Source organism: Varanus komodoensis, unplaced genomic scaffold (genome assembly GCF_004798865.1).
Source record: "Varanus komodoensis strain SLA01 unplaced genomic scaffold, ASM479886v1 scaffold108, whole genome shotgun sequence".
Taxonomy (NCBI): Eukaryota; Metazoa; Chordata; class Lepidosauria; order Squamata; family Varanidae; genus Varanus; species Varanus komodoensis.
Window position 1 is genome coordinate 129202 of NW_025335307.1, and position 15254 is coordinate 144455.

At 49.2% G+C, this 15254-nt stretch overlaps 1 protein-coding gene across 1 annotated transcript; it reads right to left on the minus strand.

Annotated features, from left to right (window-relative positions):
• Positions 1–480: 480 nt before the first annotated feature.
• LOC123018037 (vomeronasal type-2 receptor 26-like) lies at positions 481–6701 on the minus strand (the record flags this gene model as incomplete). The annotated part of the gene is made up of 3 exons (XM_044419774.1): positions 6609–6701; positions 3234–3360; positions 481–1361 (listed from the first exon to the last, which is right to left on the minus strand). Coding segments are annotated over exons 1-3 (1101 nt in total), but the record flags the coding sequence as incomplete, so codon positions are not given.
• Positions 6702–15254: the final 8553 nt, after the last annotated feature.

The following is a 15254-nucleotide window of genomic DNA, read 5'->3' on the forward strand; positions in this document are numbered from 1 at the left end:
TGGATGGAGCTTCACCAAGGAACACTCCCACCAACAAGAACCTCACCTTGGAAGACATGCTGGAGGAACTTCTGAGAGAGTGGCAACATGGACATTTTTTAAAAAATGGAGAAGCTGCATTTTTGTTATCCTAAGTTCTGGTGAATAAGATATTTGCTCCCGACAATTCAAAACATAGCATGAGACTCTAAAAGACTGCAAAAAGAAACTAGTACTAGAAACAAGCAAACAAAAAAAGGACCAAACACAGACTGCACTAATGAGATTAACCTGTATAAATTCATTGCTGCTTCCCCATGTTTGAAATGGAATTTTATTTTTCCCAATGACTGAAAACCAGAAAAGGTTTTTGTTTGTTTGTTTCATTTTTATAATGCCCAAAAACTGAAAATTGATCTCTGCAATGTTCACAAATGTCAGATCCTTGAGCTGGTTGATGAGCAATAAAAACACAATTTATGATTTGCTTTTCATCATGAGGTGCTCCTTGGTATTCAGGTCAGGCCTTGCTAGAATAATGTAGCACTTGGGGAGGAAGATGCAGCCCAGAAGTCCTGCACTGGAGGCCACAATGGAGAAGACCTGCACAGCCACCATGTACTTGCCCCTGCTGCTCAGGTAGGCGGGCACAAAGGACACCCAGACACTGCAGAAGACCAACATGCTGAAGGTGATCAGCTTGGCCTCATTGAAGGCCCCAGGCAGCTTCCTGGCCAGGAAGGCCACCGTGAAGCAGACGGCAGCCAGGAAGCCCATGTAGCCGAGGGCAGCATAGAACATGGCCACAGAGCCTTCGTTGCACTGCAGAACAATCTGCCCAGGTTGGGAGTGCATGTCAGAGTCAGGAAAAGGGGGACAGGTGCCCAGCCAGATGGTGGAGAGGACTACTTGGACACTGGAACAGGAGATGACAATGGAGTTGGCCAAAGTCCTCCCCAACCAGTTCCTCGCCCTGTTGCCTGGCTTGGTGGCCAGGAAGGCCAGAACCACAGTGACAGTTTTGGCCAGGAGGGAAGAGATGGCCACTGAGAAGTTGATACTGAAGGCTGTTTGTCGGAGCAAGCAGGTGACGCTTCTTGGCTGGCCGATGAACAGGAAGGAGCATGAAAAGCAAAGCAAGAGGGAGACAAGCAGAATGTAGGAGAGGTCTCGGTTGTTGGCCCTGACTACTGGTGTTTCCTGGAATTTCCTAAAGATTCCCAAAATGCTTCCTGTGGCGATGGAGAAGAGTAGGGCCATGCAAGTGAGGAAATTTCCCAAATGGTCTTCATAGGAAAGGAAGGTGATGACCTTTGGGATGCACTGATCCCGGTCCGTGTTTGGATGCTGATCTTCTGGACACTTCAGGCAATGCTCAGCATCTGTTCAAAGGAATAGAAACAGCACCCTGGCAACCTTTCCAGTCTCTGTTCTGAACTTTTTATTCATCATTGTGTTTTTTATTGCTAATACTAGTTTTAATTGTAGGAGTACAAGTAAATGCAAAATTCTGGTGTCAGAGGTAACACAAAGTTGTGTTCTGCCAGGTATGGACTTAATGGGCCCCTCCATTCATCAAATTCAACCAATATCCTTAGATAAATTTTCAGGGAGGCCAACTATCCGGAAGGCACTCTGCAGAGTGTTTTGGGGTAGTATTCCTTGCAATCATGAATAAATTCATGCACCAGAAAATGCCTGACCCTGTCAGGGACTCAGTCCCCTGCAGCTGAATGGGCTGCAGAAATTTTAGTAGTTCATGACAGCTTACAACACACATGCCCAGGTCAAGACAGGCACCAGCCTTCTCAGGACAAACTCCCTGTCATCCTTCTTAAGTGGAGAGAGATGATGCAAGGTTGCATCTTTACTGGGATTCCCCTTGTTCCAGCCCTAATTCCAGCTCTAACACCAACTTTTCAGCCACCCTTTGAGAGTCAAGTAAGAAGCTGGAAGGGGTGCTGCTCTCCCACCATGACTCATCCATCCTTACTCCCAGACCCTCAAGATGAACTGAGTCTTATGCTGGTTGAGCACCAACCACCAGTGTACCCAAGCCACACCAAGGTCCACCCTGACACTGTTTCCAAGCCTCCAGCTGTGCACCCTGGAAACTCCATCTCTGCCTCCTATGCACCAGTGAACCGATCCACTGCCACAAGCTCTCCAAGAAAGGATTTCCCCAGCAACTGCAGCCCCTGTATTCCCCTCTGGTCAATGGCAAATACCACCCCTCCATGCATTGAGCAGAGCACCAGTTTGGACGGACTGAGGTATTGGGACCGGTCATTTGATCAGCCAACCCCTTGACATATGCAGGTGACATGAGGATGAAGGAGAACCCAAAAGAGGGCTCTGAAACATGGACACTACCAGCCCCTGCACACATCTTCCTTTTCTGCCACTCCTGCTTCCTCAACCTTCCCCACAGGCATGCATAGAACCATCTCAGAACAAGATGGGCTAACATTGAAGGACATGTTCAAGATCTGGCTTCTTCTGGTCAGGAAAAATTTCTGAATGGGTCATCTTGTGTTTGAAAAGTGTTCTGTGAGGTTCTGATCTAGCTCTGATTCACAGAGGTCATAACGGTGGGAGAGAAGAGGAAGGAGACTGGGTGGAAAGTTTTGATTTGCTAGAGCAAGTGCTTCTCCTCCAGTGGGAGGTATGTTGGTGGATGTCCTGAGCTGGTAGAGGACGTTCAGTACTCATAGTGATGGGAGTGGAATTCCTGCCCTGGCAGTGCTTGCCTGACTGGGAGCCAAGATGGTGCAGTGGAAAAGTGATACAGAGCCTAGTTCTGACTCAGCTGTGCAGTCCACTAGGTGACTATGGGCCACCCCTAGACTCTCAGCTCTGCCTACTTCCCACCATAGGATTGGCTTCATGTGCCAAGGTGATTTGAGGGGTACTGTGCAGGGTAAAAAAGAGAACTGACAAAATCCCACCTATGAGAGGGGACAGAAAGTGTTCTAGAGAAATGGAGAAGACAAGGAGAAATGCAGGGGCTGTGGCTGGCAGGAAAGGCTTAGCAGCAACAAGACAGTATTTGTTCCATGAGAGGTCCTTCGGGGTCTGGAGGGAGGGGTTGATAAAATCAGCTCCACAAAGATTTTCTGCCCTGATACTCCAGAAACAACCAGGCCATCCTAAATTCTTTGAAGGATGGTTTAGCACCCTCCAAATGTGCCACGTACTGTGATCGGATCCTTGTCCTCCTATCAAGCACTGCCTTTTCCTCTGGGCTAACCCACCTTCCAAAGTGGAGATGGTCCCTTCTGCACATGGAGTACAATCATAGCAGCAAATAGGTTGTCCTTCCCGAGCCACCTTGAAAAATCCTGGGCGACAGCTTTCCACACAACTGGCCTGAGGCAGGGGCTGAGTGACAGAGAAGGAGGATCAAGAGAGGAGAGTTGGGCTGAGGAAGCTGTCAACTGGGGAGACAGAGGTGGAAAGGATGGAGAGGAGAGGACCTCCAGCATTTCAGTGGACTCCATAACTGAACCCCAACCTGTGAAGTTGAAGCAGCGGGACATTCCCTCAAAGTGAAATGCATCACGTTTATTCACTACACCTGTTACATCACATTCTCCCTCCCTCCCTCCCTCCCTCTCTCTCTCTCTCTCAGTACATCCATCCATCCATTAAAGTTATGTACCTCCCTTTAGCCAGAATATTACTGAATGGATGGGAAATGAAATCAGTGGAATAATGGGGATGGTTTTCTTCACCTGATCTTGCCATCTGGGCCATGCAATGGGGTCTTGGTGAAAGGTCAACTTGGGGCCAGGCAAGCCGCATCTTTCTAGACTCCCCACTTTCGCTGTTAGAACAGTACTGTTGGGAAACCTCACCCAATTGAAAAGGTCCAAATTGACTGCCAGGTCTCCATTCTCATCCAAATAAACCCCATCAATGGAATGATTGTGAAACTGGGGGTCTCTCAGGAAAGGGTGGAGCTGGAACAACAGAGAAAGAACAAGCATTTGACAAGAAACATTTCATACTCTGGTTCTTGCTACAAGAAGTTCCCAGTGTAATGTGGCTGGGTATGACTGCTTTATGGACAGGATTCTGATTCCAGGATTCATGCTGGATGCCCATGTTCCAATTACGAATTTAGGAACCAAACAGTACAGGCCTCATCACTGAAGGGAAGGGGGGGCATCTTCACTTAGAACAATATTTCAGCAATCCTCAGAAGCAGCAAATGGTCAGTTCTGCTCCAGAACGTGCTGTAATTCAGAAGCTCCCCTGGGAGTTCATTTTAGTATTCTTAATAGGATTTCTTTCTAAGCAGTATCACAGGAATCCTACAACAGGGTATTTGGAAAGGGCCAAATAGGGTTTCCAGTCACTTAAGCCCTTTGTTCTATGTCCTGCTCTCTGGGATGATCAAGCAGACACTGTGGCCTTGCTCTTTGCAGAAACCCATCAAGTCCTTGAGGAATGCTCCCATACCTCTCCTCAGTCTTTTCATCTCTGGCTAAAAATACCCAGTTCATTGAATCTCTCCTCATACTCCAAAGTTTACTGTTAGCGCATCATCCTTGCTGATCTCCTCTGAATGTTTTCTTGCTTCTCCCACTGCGTTCCTGAGAAATTTCCTTCGGTCTTCCAAGGTATTAGCTAGCCCACTTACTTCAGTGAGATCTGCAGTGCTGATTAGCATTCCCTGCCCTTCCTCACTCAAACCAAGAATAGAAATGTTGAAGAGCACTGGGCCATGGACTGAACCCTGCAGTACCCCATTTGTTACCTCTCCGTCTGAGAAGGGGCCATTGATGAGCACACTTTATTTCATTTATATATTTTTATTAAAAGATATTCTATTCCATATCCTGAAGACACACTTTCAGTCCAATTCTGTAGCCAACTGTGCATGCAGCTAAGTGTTGTTTTATTGAAACTGCTTGGATCTAGTTTACTAATCACAATATCAAGGGGCTCTTTGTCCTAAGCTTTGCATTGTCTAGAGAAATGATATCCACAGCATTCCTGCAGTCCTTCAGGAAGGTAAATCAATCAGAAACAGAAATCTGATTAGAGAAATGGATTTCTTCCTGATTAATCAATATGGGTTTCTTGGCATCACTGCAATAGTTGCATGGTGTCTGAGGACCGCTAGCTCAAATTCTGAATTCATGCCCATGAAGGGGAAGGATTACCTGCCATGGGTGAAGCCGGAGCACATCTAGCCTTCCTCCACGTTCCATGTCCTTCCTCCTGACTATGGAGGACACAGCCGCATCTACCGCACGGGCCACAGCCTGGCCTGTGCTGTAAGAGAAGAAACTGTCAAGAAACAGGACTCTCTCCTTGTTAACTTGGGTCAGGTCCTCTGGTGTCTCCTCTTCTCTGCATCTTTTCCACTCTTTCACTGACAGCACATGCTTGGAGTGGGAACACTTGAATGCTCGCTTCATAAATTTGTTAATAAAGAAATACAAATCTTTAAAACCATCATAGCTGGTCCTTTTACTTGTTTGGGGAAGGAAGGAAAAATATGCATGGACAAACTGGAAATCATAATATATATAAGCTAAAGACAAAGTAAAATCATGCAAACTTGTGGATATCCAGACTTTCCCATGAATAGGTTTCATGTACATTTCAATAGCAATTTTTGTAATCTGTATTGCATAGAACAAGAAAAGGAACTCTTCAAAGTAAATGAAGACATTGATTTCTGCCATCACCTTCAGTGACATCTCCTTGCGTGGTATAACTCCCGATTTCAGCTGTGAGATGCTGTGTGAAAAAATCACGCAAATGCCATTCCCGAGGAGCTGCAGTTTCAAGGTTCTCATGAACTTATCTCCATTCTCAGTGTCCAGTGAAAAGAGACCCACCATCCTCCACCTGAAATGCAGTAGCAGCCTGACAATCCCTGGGTACTGGATGCCTTCTTCAGGGACCATCCTGTAGAAGGAAGGGGACTGACTATTTTCTCTCTGGATCTGAGAAGTGAAAGCATAAGTGACCTGGGAAAGAAAGGAAATGACTGATGGATAGCTTCACTGCAGCACCAGATCAAAGTTCCTCAACTCAGGAGAATAAACCACTTAACCAAAAATTATTAGTTGTTCCTGATGACCAAACAAAAAGGGTAATTTCTTTAGGGTTCTATCAGAGAGACATAAGAGAATGGAGAATAGAAACATATGCCAAGATGGTCTGAACGTGTAAAAGATCAGCCTGGAGCCAGTTTTGACACAAGAAATGTAGCTTAAGATAACCAAGTACAAAAGTTACTTCCATGATGTTTCTCTACATGTAATCATTGCAGAATCCTGAAGGTACAAAAGTGATTTGCATGATGGCTGTGGCAGCTGGTCTTGACTGCAGATGGGCTCTCTCTCAATTGGGGGTATGCAACTACATTAAAGAGGCTCTTTTAAACAATTACTTGCTGTTGTTGCCCTCAGTCAGTCAAAAAAATGAGGGACCTTTTTTATTCCTCATAACTACCAATACCAGGAGGGTGCCCAGTGTGGGGCAGAGGGAGCTTGAGCCCTTTTCATCTCAGGACTGAGTAGGATTGCCTGGTACTCTGCGAGGGATTTCATCCTGGCAGGAGGCGGCGGGGCTCCCTCATCATCCCATGGCAGAAACTGGAGACTTGCCAGAAGAGATGGAACCTGGTCGGGAATCTGCTTGGGAGGAACAAGGAATGCGACACCATTTGTGGGAATGTGCAGGTGCACGCTCAGCTGCATGGTATTGGTGACCGGATAAGGGAGAGCAGCACAGAGGAAGGGAGAATGAAGGTAGTGCCAGGCCAGGCAGAAGCAAGCAGTGGACAGAGGGGGCAGGAGTAAACAAGAGAGCAGAGGAGGGAAGGACAGGACAAGGTGACACACAAAAGCAGTTACTGGAAGAAAGCTGGAAGCAACTGGCTTTGCTGCAGTGTGCAGATGGCCAGACAGAAGCAGAAAGGGCAGACCTTAGGCTCCAAGTCTTGCAGCTCCCCACCTCCCCAAAGGGGACATTGCTCTTTGCCTTAGAACCAGGGTCGAGGTAGGGTCCAGGTGAGGAGACGGTTTATAGCTTCATATCACTTCTCCCAAGTCCCTCACCTGTGGGATTTTGAAGATGCCCAGCATGTTGGAAAGCTGCATGGAGTTGTCGGAGTCAGATTCTTCAAGGACAGCCAGCAGATGATCTCGCCTGCTGCACTTGTAGTTGGGAACATGCGCCTGAGAAGTCGAGAGCAGGTCTATGGCTGCGTCGGACGTCAGTCTAGCATCATGTAGGCTGTCATAGATGCTGTAGCCCAGGGAGATGTTGGGCAAGAGGCTGGGATTCTGGTTGACCTCCTGAATGGCAAAGAGGAAGGAAAGGACCTTCCAGTAATAAGTGGATCCCAAACTGAAAAAAAGAAAACAAGTGGGAAACCTGCCAACCCAGCTTGTGAATCCATCCACTGCCTTTTGAAGCTGCATCCAGCTAATCAGGCTTCCATTTACTCAGCCTGGTCCCAACCCAATCCTAGAGCCCAGCGGCCAATTCCTGCAGAATTCCTGGTGGGATTCCAGTGGGTGGGAAAGGCCTATTTCCTGTCCAAGTCCAGATCCATTCCCCATGACAAGACAGCTGCAGCAAAGGTGTCCATTCCAGGCAGGAGCCCAGCATGTGCATCATACTGAAGGAAAAAAGGATGGCAGAGGAGTGCAGAGGCAAGGAATGTGGTGCACCTTTTAGAACTCGGGGCCTCTGCAAAGCCCTCACCTCCCCGCTGGGCTGTGTGGCCTGTGAGTTCACCATCTGGGTCTCTCTGAGGACGGAGCCAGCTGGAAGTAATCACTCTGGCTTTGCATGGACTGCAGGGTGCACTGCTCGGTTGCCCATGATGCTTTGTGGTATCAGGTCAAGCAGGCCAATGACTTACTCAAGCTTTTCATTCGAGGCAGGTTTATTGAACGTGTGTAGACCAAATTGACTTTGTCCTGCAGAGATGCTGGCACTGAAGACATAGTCTCCTGGCCGGAAATAATTCTGTGGCTGCAGCTCATCCCTGTGCCAGCTCCAGGGGCATTTGGCCTGCAGCATCCCACAGCAGCCCTCTGGGAGCAGCAGCAGCATGAATGCGAGTGCCATTCTGCCCATGCTAGGCTTGGCCTCCATACTACCCCTTTAAACCAATTAGTGGAACAATTAGAAGAGTAATTTCCTTCCGAAATGGATGTGGTGCCCAGCCAGCCAAGGCTTCACTGAATGGAAGGAGAAGAAATGCCCTGCGCAGAGGCCTCCTCCCCTGCCCCCTGTCTCCCCTGAGCTCTAAGTGTGACAGCAGGCAACTCTGTCCCTTTGCTTTTGTGCCTGGATTCCAGACACATCTCTGCAATCTCAGGAGTGCATCAGGGGGTTCAGGATGGTCTGGGGGGAGGGGGCCCCATGAGGCTTAGCCAAAGGACCAGTAATGCGTAATGATTTGCTTAATCACACAGCGACATGGCTGGAGCGCCCCTGTGGCTTCCGAAATGCTCTCTGCATCCCCATGAGCAAGAAAGCCACACGCCGGGAAATCATCACTGCAACTCCTCTGAGCCAACTGGGCTCAAGGAACTGCTTTGGCCATGTGCTCTCTGAATGGCTTGGGAGGGCTGATCTGCTGCAGCACCTGCTTGCCAGCTGTGTCCATTCCAACAACCATCTAGTTATCCGAGCCCGTGTGCTCAGTCCTGCCAGGATCGGCCAACTCCCCTTCATGCAGCTCATTCTCAGAGTCTGAGCTGTCAGTCCCGCCAAAGTGGTCAGCTTCTCTTGTTTTCCTGGGAATCTTTCCAGGAGACATGCACACGGCCCATTCCAATCAGGAGCAATATGCCTGTGCACATTATTTCCTGGAGACCTTGCCCAGTGGGTGCTCTGCTCCCAGGCCCTGTGGTGGAATCCCATGGTGGGCACAAGGGCGGCCGCTGTATGAACTCAGTGCTGGATCAGATGGATGGTGTATCTATCCATGGGGCCACTCATGGATCCATCCATGGGTTCCCCTACCTTTCCTCTCCCCCTCCTCTATGTACATCAGAATTCTGCTGAAGTGCAGCACACTGGGCCAATTTCTCAGGATTCTTCCTCATATCTATGCTTTTGCCACATGACAACACTGAGTCTCTGGGTTTTATGCTGTATTGTGAGGTCAGTGTTGCTCTCTGTGATTTCCAATGTGTCTGAGTAAAGTTCTGGACAAAGTGCCATAGGAATCCATTTGGAGACATGACTGGCTCTTTAGTTCATTGCAAAGAAAGGGCACATTTGGGTTTGTTCCTGCAATACTTCATTCCCAAATGCAGAATGTGCCATTCAGAGAACAAACTGAAAGCCACAAAGGTTCACAAGCATGAACAAAGGGAGGCAGTCTGAGCTCCTGGTAGACCTTGGAGAAGTTCAACAAGCTAGATCTTCCCTTCAGCTTGAGCTGCAGAACAGAATGATATGGGGTAGATGAGAATCCAGAGACATCACATGAATATAACCTATGTGTGAGGGTGAAGAAGAGGAAAGCCATTGTTCGTCACCTCTTGGCATTCTTGAGCATGAAAAGATCAATCTTATGGCCATTGAGAGTGTACAAGTAGCCAAAGGTTAGAGTCCTAGATCTGTGCTCAGAGCCTGCAGTCTGGCCTTGGAACTGGGAATCCAAGCTCCCACCAACCTCTGTTTCCCACATGCAGCTGGAATGGAAAGAATGGCCCAGGCTGCTTCTGAAGGTCAGGAACGCAAGTTATCCTGGCTCTCCTCCACCCTTCAAAGCACCTTCAGGAAGGAATGGAACAAAGCGCATCAGGCAGAAAAGGAAGGGCACAAGGCAGTCAAGATGAGCTCTGCCATTCCTTTCACATGGCACTGGATGCCGCCATGTGCCATGTTCCAGGCTTCTTGGCCAGTGCTATAGACTTGTGCCATGAATTGACTTCATTAGCAATGTGGAATAATGCCTTGATACATCCTCAGGAGTCCTCAATAAGGACTGAGGCTAGACATGATAGACCAAGGAAGGAAAAGCTTCCTCGGGCCACATCTGGATATGGGTGAGGCAGGGAGAGGTGGGGCAGAAGCAGGGATGAAGGAGGGGAAACCCACAGGTTACCAAGGCCAGGGCAGAACCAGCAGCAAAAGGGGATTCAGGGCAGGACAAAGCCAGATGTTGAGGGAGGTTCTGCAGCAAGACAGGGGCATGTGGGAACAGACAGCAGAGGGTCTGCAGTGGTTCATGGAAGGGCTGCATGAGTGGATCTCCAGCTTAGGATTTGGGAGCATTTGGGATTGGGAATGTATACATGTCATCGACTAAATGTAGGGGCAATATTGGAGCCCCTCACATGACTGGGGAGTACTCACATTTTGTTAGAAGTTTTACACAGAACTTGATAGAGTATGATAGGAAAAAGAGTTTCATAAGAATCACATTTCTAGTTCCTTATTTTACTGTTCAGCATGAGGAGCTCCTTGGTATTCAGTCCAGGCCTGGCTAGAATAATAATAACTCTTCCCCAGCCACTTTCTTGCCACATTTCCTGGCTTGGTGGCCAGGAAGGCCAGCACCACAGTGACTGTTTTGGCCAAGAGGGAAGACATAGCCATTGAGAGGATGGTGCTGAAGGCTATGTGTTGGAGGAGAAAGGTCTCTTTCCTTGGCCAGCCAAAGAACAGGAAGGAGGATGAGAAGGAGAGCAGGAGGATGATGAGCAGGATGAAGGAGAGGTCCTGGTTGTTGGCTTTCACAATTGAAGTGTTTAGGAAGTGAGTGAAGATTGCCAACACAAAACCTTTTTTGAAAGACAAGAAGAGGGCAAAGGAAGCCAGGGTGGTCCCCAAGTTTTCTCCATAAGTCAAGAAAGCTGATGACCTTGGGCACACATCGATGCTCGGCCTTGTTGGGGTCCTGCCTGTTTGTAACGCAAATGTCCTCCTCTCTCCTTACCAACATGCTACTGGGCAAGTACAGGTGTCCTCAGGCAGAGAAGTTTTAAGGTTTGCATCTACTCTCACTCTCTGCCATGAAGGTTCTGGTCAACTTTGTTCCCAAAGGAAAGGACAGGCCAGCTCAACCAGCAGGTGAGTGTTCAGTTGGATTCTCCCTCCAGCCAGACTGTGTAAGTTGTCTGAGCAGCCAAAGGGGTTCCACCCAACAACTCTGAAACAATGTCGGTATTGTTGCGATTATATGTAGGTGCATTGTTTGTATTCTAATTTGCAGTGTACAATGCTGGTCAGGAAAGACATGTTCTTCAGCATCTCCAGAGGGAAGTCTTGATAATGTGCTTCAACCTGTGTTTGGTGAGCTGCAGCATGAGGTTCCCTGCATCTGCCCTCAAGCTGAGCTCTCCTGCACTTTATCACCATCCATTCCACCACATATGATGGTGCTGAACAGGTTTGGGCAAAGGGAAGAGGGTGCTCAGGAACTAGTGATGCTGTGCCTTGTCCCAGCGATCCATGAACGCTTCCTCCACCACCTCCCACCATTCAGCATCCAGGAACCTTTCATTTAATGCACTGTGTGAAAACCATCAGGGGTCTTGGAAGAACAGATCCACAGTCAGCATGTCTTTGGAACCATCCCTGCAGAAAAAATTGGAGTGCACCTTTACCCATTTCTGAAGAGCCTGCTCTTCCCCCAGAATCACCCACCTTCCCCAGGAGATGGTGCCTTCCATGCAGGGAGCTCAAGTGTAGCAGCAAACTGAATTTCCTTCCTGAACCACCTTGGTGAATGCAGGCTGGAAACTTTCTGCACACCTGGAAGGCAGCAGGGTCTCAACAGAAAATAAAGTTGCATAAGAAAGGGTGGTCAGGTGAAGGTCTTGAGGTAAATGAAATGAAGAGAGAAACCACTAAAGAACAGTGAGTCGTTTTAATGTGAAAGAATCAAATGATGCACTGAGTACTGCCGTTTTGGGCTGTTCAGATCTGGTTGGTGTTTTGTTGAGCCAGGGGATTTGCTGCGTGCACTTGGGAGGTGGGATGGGATGAGCCTGTAATTGAATCTGTCTCATTTATCCTACTCTATTTATTGCTCTGGTTTACAGAGCCAGGGACGTAATTGCAATACGGCTCTGGTTTGTTTGTTGTTGTTGTTGTTGTTTGGTTTATTGTTTTACTGCACAGCATCCTAGCTTGAATTTTAATTGGTATTGTATTTTATTACACTTGGTTTAATTGGCTATGGGTATTCCTGTGGAACACATGGGCACCCCCATTGGGGTGGTTATGGGCATGGGAAGATACGGCACTGGGGGTTTAAAGCGTTATTACAGAAGAATAGGGGGAGAAGCCTCATATCTGCCCCCTCTTCTGGTTATTCCTCCAATCAGAAGGTTCCAGGCAGTGATGTCAGCTGGCCCTCAGGCCTGGTGCTGCTGAATGCATCCCGCAGGTAGATCAGGGTAGCAGAATCAGTACGAATAGCAGTTCCATCCTAGGACAACCTCCACCTTGTGCCTGCCCCTCTCATCTTGTTAGAGGAGCCAGGAGAACAGACACAATGAGACCAAGGCTTGGGGCAATTGGAGATGGAGGTGGACAGATGGAGCTCAGACTAGCAAATCTTCCTGTTTTAAGGGAGTGATAACAAGGGAACAACACACGGAATCTTCCTCAGCTGCTTTCACCCCCCACTCAGGCTCCCAGTGGTGTGACACATTTGTGAGCCAGCCCTTCCATGCCATGATGAGAGATTTCACCTTCTGTTGCTTCCTAATAGGGTAGTTACTACATGCAATTCAAACGTGAACTTTGGGGAAACCCTTTGAGCTCTGGAGGGAATGAGAAGAACAAATCAGTGTTGGAGTATCCTTTGTAATTCTGCAGGGAAGAATTTGCATCAGCACTCTAACTGCTTTTGGCTTTGGCCTCTTGGCAGAGCAGCAGAGCAGCAGAGGCATAGGCTGGGAGAGAGTGCTGAGTGGCCAGGGGACTGGGGAAGGCAAGGTAGGAGCTGGGCAAGGGAGAAGAGGGCCAGGAGCAGCAGAGAGGAAGGGGGGAGGGGCCAGAGAGGCTAGAGCAGCCAGGAGGAAACAGATAGGCAGGGCCACTGGCCTGAGGGACTGATAAGGCATCGTCCCTTGTCTGCATCCCTTAGCTGAGGCCCGGGCTGTCCAGAGACTCCCTTCCCTGGGACACAGAGATTTGAGTGTTTGTTTCTTTTTGTTTGTGCTGTGCTGTGCTTTGCTTTGTTTTTCTTTCAATTTAAGTATATTTTATCCTTGTGTGTGTGTGTGCAAGTGGGTTTTTGTCTGGGAGAACTGGGCGAGTGAGAGGAACTGCAGGAGAAACAAGGCAGGGGACCAAGGTAAGGTCTCGGAAGGGATACCGATTGCAGACCAGGAGATGGCCTTGGCGGGAGTCACGGGTTTTGCTGTCCGCTGGTTCACCCTTCTCCCCCAGGAGAGGCAGGAATACACTTGCTTTAGGTACAAGATGGTGACCCTGCTAGAAGAGGAGGTGAGGTGCCTGAAGGTCGAGAGAGCTCTCCAGGCCCCCTGGGAGCAGCCCCCCTCTGGAGAGAGGGTTGAGGGAGAGGCCACAGGAGGAGCAGCTGCAGAGACAAAGAGGTATGTCACCCACAGGAGGAAGAGGTCAGCAGGGTCTCCTCCTTCTCCTGGCACCAATCTGGAGTTGGGAAACAGGTTCTCTCCACTTGGGGAGGCTGGGGCTGATGTGGCCTCGGGGGACCAGCAGGAACCCCAGCCGGGGACATCAGGTGGCAAGGGGGCCACTGCAGGAGAGGCAAGGGGGAGGGCACGGCTGCCCATCAACACCGGGAAGGTACAGTGGCGGGTGACTGTTGTTGGGGACTCCCTGCTGAGGGACACTGAGGTCGCAGTGTGCCGCCCCAACCTGGAGACAAGGGAGGTTTGCTGCCTGCCAGGCGTATGCATCCAGCATGTGAAGGACAGAGTGGAGTGTCTTGTTCGCTCCGGGGGTCACCAGCCGCTCCTGGTGATCCATGTGGGCACAAACAATGTTGCCAGGCAGGGTGTGGTTGGGACCACCAGGGACTTTGAGGCCTTGGGGAAGAAACTCAGGGAGCTGAAGGCCCAAATGGCCTTCTTGTCAATCTTACCTGTCCGAGGATTTGGGCCAGGAAGGGACAGTACGGCCTCCGAGGTGAACCACTGGCTTAGGGTGTGGTGCCAGAGGGAATGCTTTGGGTTCCTCGACCACGGCACTTGATTTCCTGCCAATGGACTTCTGGCAAGGGACAGGTTAAACCTCACGAGGATGGGGAAAAGGTCCTTTGGAGATGCTCTAGCGAGCTTCATCCGGAAGACTTTAAACTGAGCCGGGGGGGGGTCAGGCCCCCCAGTAACGTGTCTGCACTGGACAAGTGTGGGGAAGGATCAGGGCTCTGGGAGCAGGGTTTTAGAGATAATGCAGGGACTGACAGGACTCCTACAGAGAGGGACCAGGTAACAGGGAGGATGGGAGGAAGGAGGAGGCTGGGAACTCCAAGGAAAGGAAGTGGTGGGAAGGAGTTGAGGTGCATGTACACCAATGCTAGGAGCATGGGTGATAAGCAGGAAGAGCTTGAAGCTCTCCTGGGAATAAGAGGGTATGATCTGGTGGGAATCACAGAAACTTGGTGGGATGAAAGGCAAGTCTGGAATGTAAACATAGAAGGTTATCACCTTTTTAGAAAGGACAGGAAGGGAAAGAGAGGTGGGGCGTGGCTTTATATGTCAGGGAAGGGATAGGATGCAGTGAGATAGAATGCAGTAAAGATGGGGATTCGGTAGAGGCATTCTGGGTGAAAATTAGGGGTTTTGACAGAGAAAGAGACCTGACAGTGGGGGTATGTTATCACCCTCCAGGTCAACTTGAGACCCTGGATGATGTCCTGACAGACCAGATTCTAAGGATATCTCGGGGGAGAGACACAGTAATTATGGGAGATTTCAATCTCCCGGATATTACTTGGGAGACTCACTCGGCAGTGACAGCCATGTCATGTCACTTCCTAGAAGCTATAGAGGGAGGGTTTTTCACACAGTGGGTCCGAGATGCGATGGGGGGGGGGGACATCCTTGACTTGGTCTTGACCAATAGGGAGGAGCTGATACATGAAGTACAGATTAGGGGAGCTCTGGATTTGAGTGATCACTCCATCCTTGGCTTGGAGATCAGGGGACTGGGGACATGCAGTAGGTCGAGTACTAGAAGGTGGGACTTCAAGAGGACCAACTTTGGCCAACTGAAGGCCGGACTGGGAAAAGTCTCCTGGGATAGGTTACTGGAAGGTAAGTGAGTTGAGGAGGGGTGGA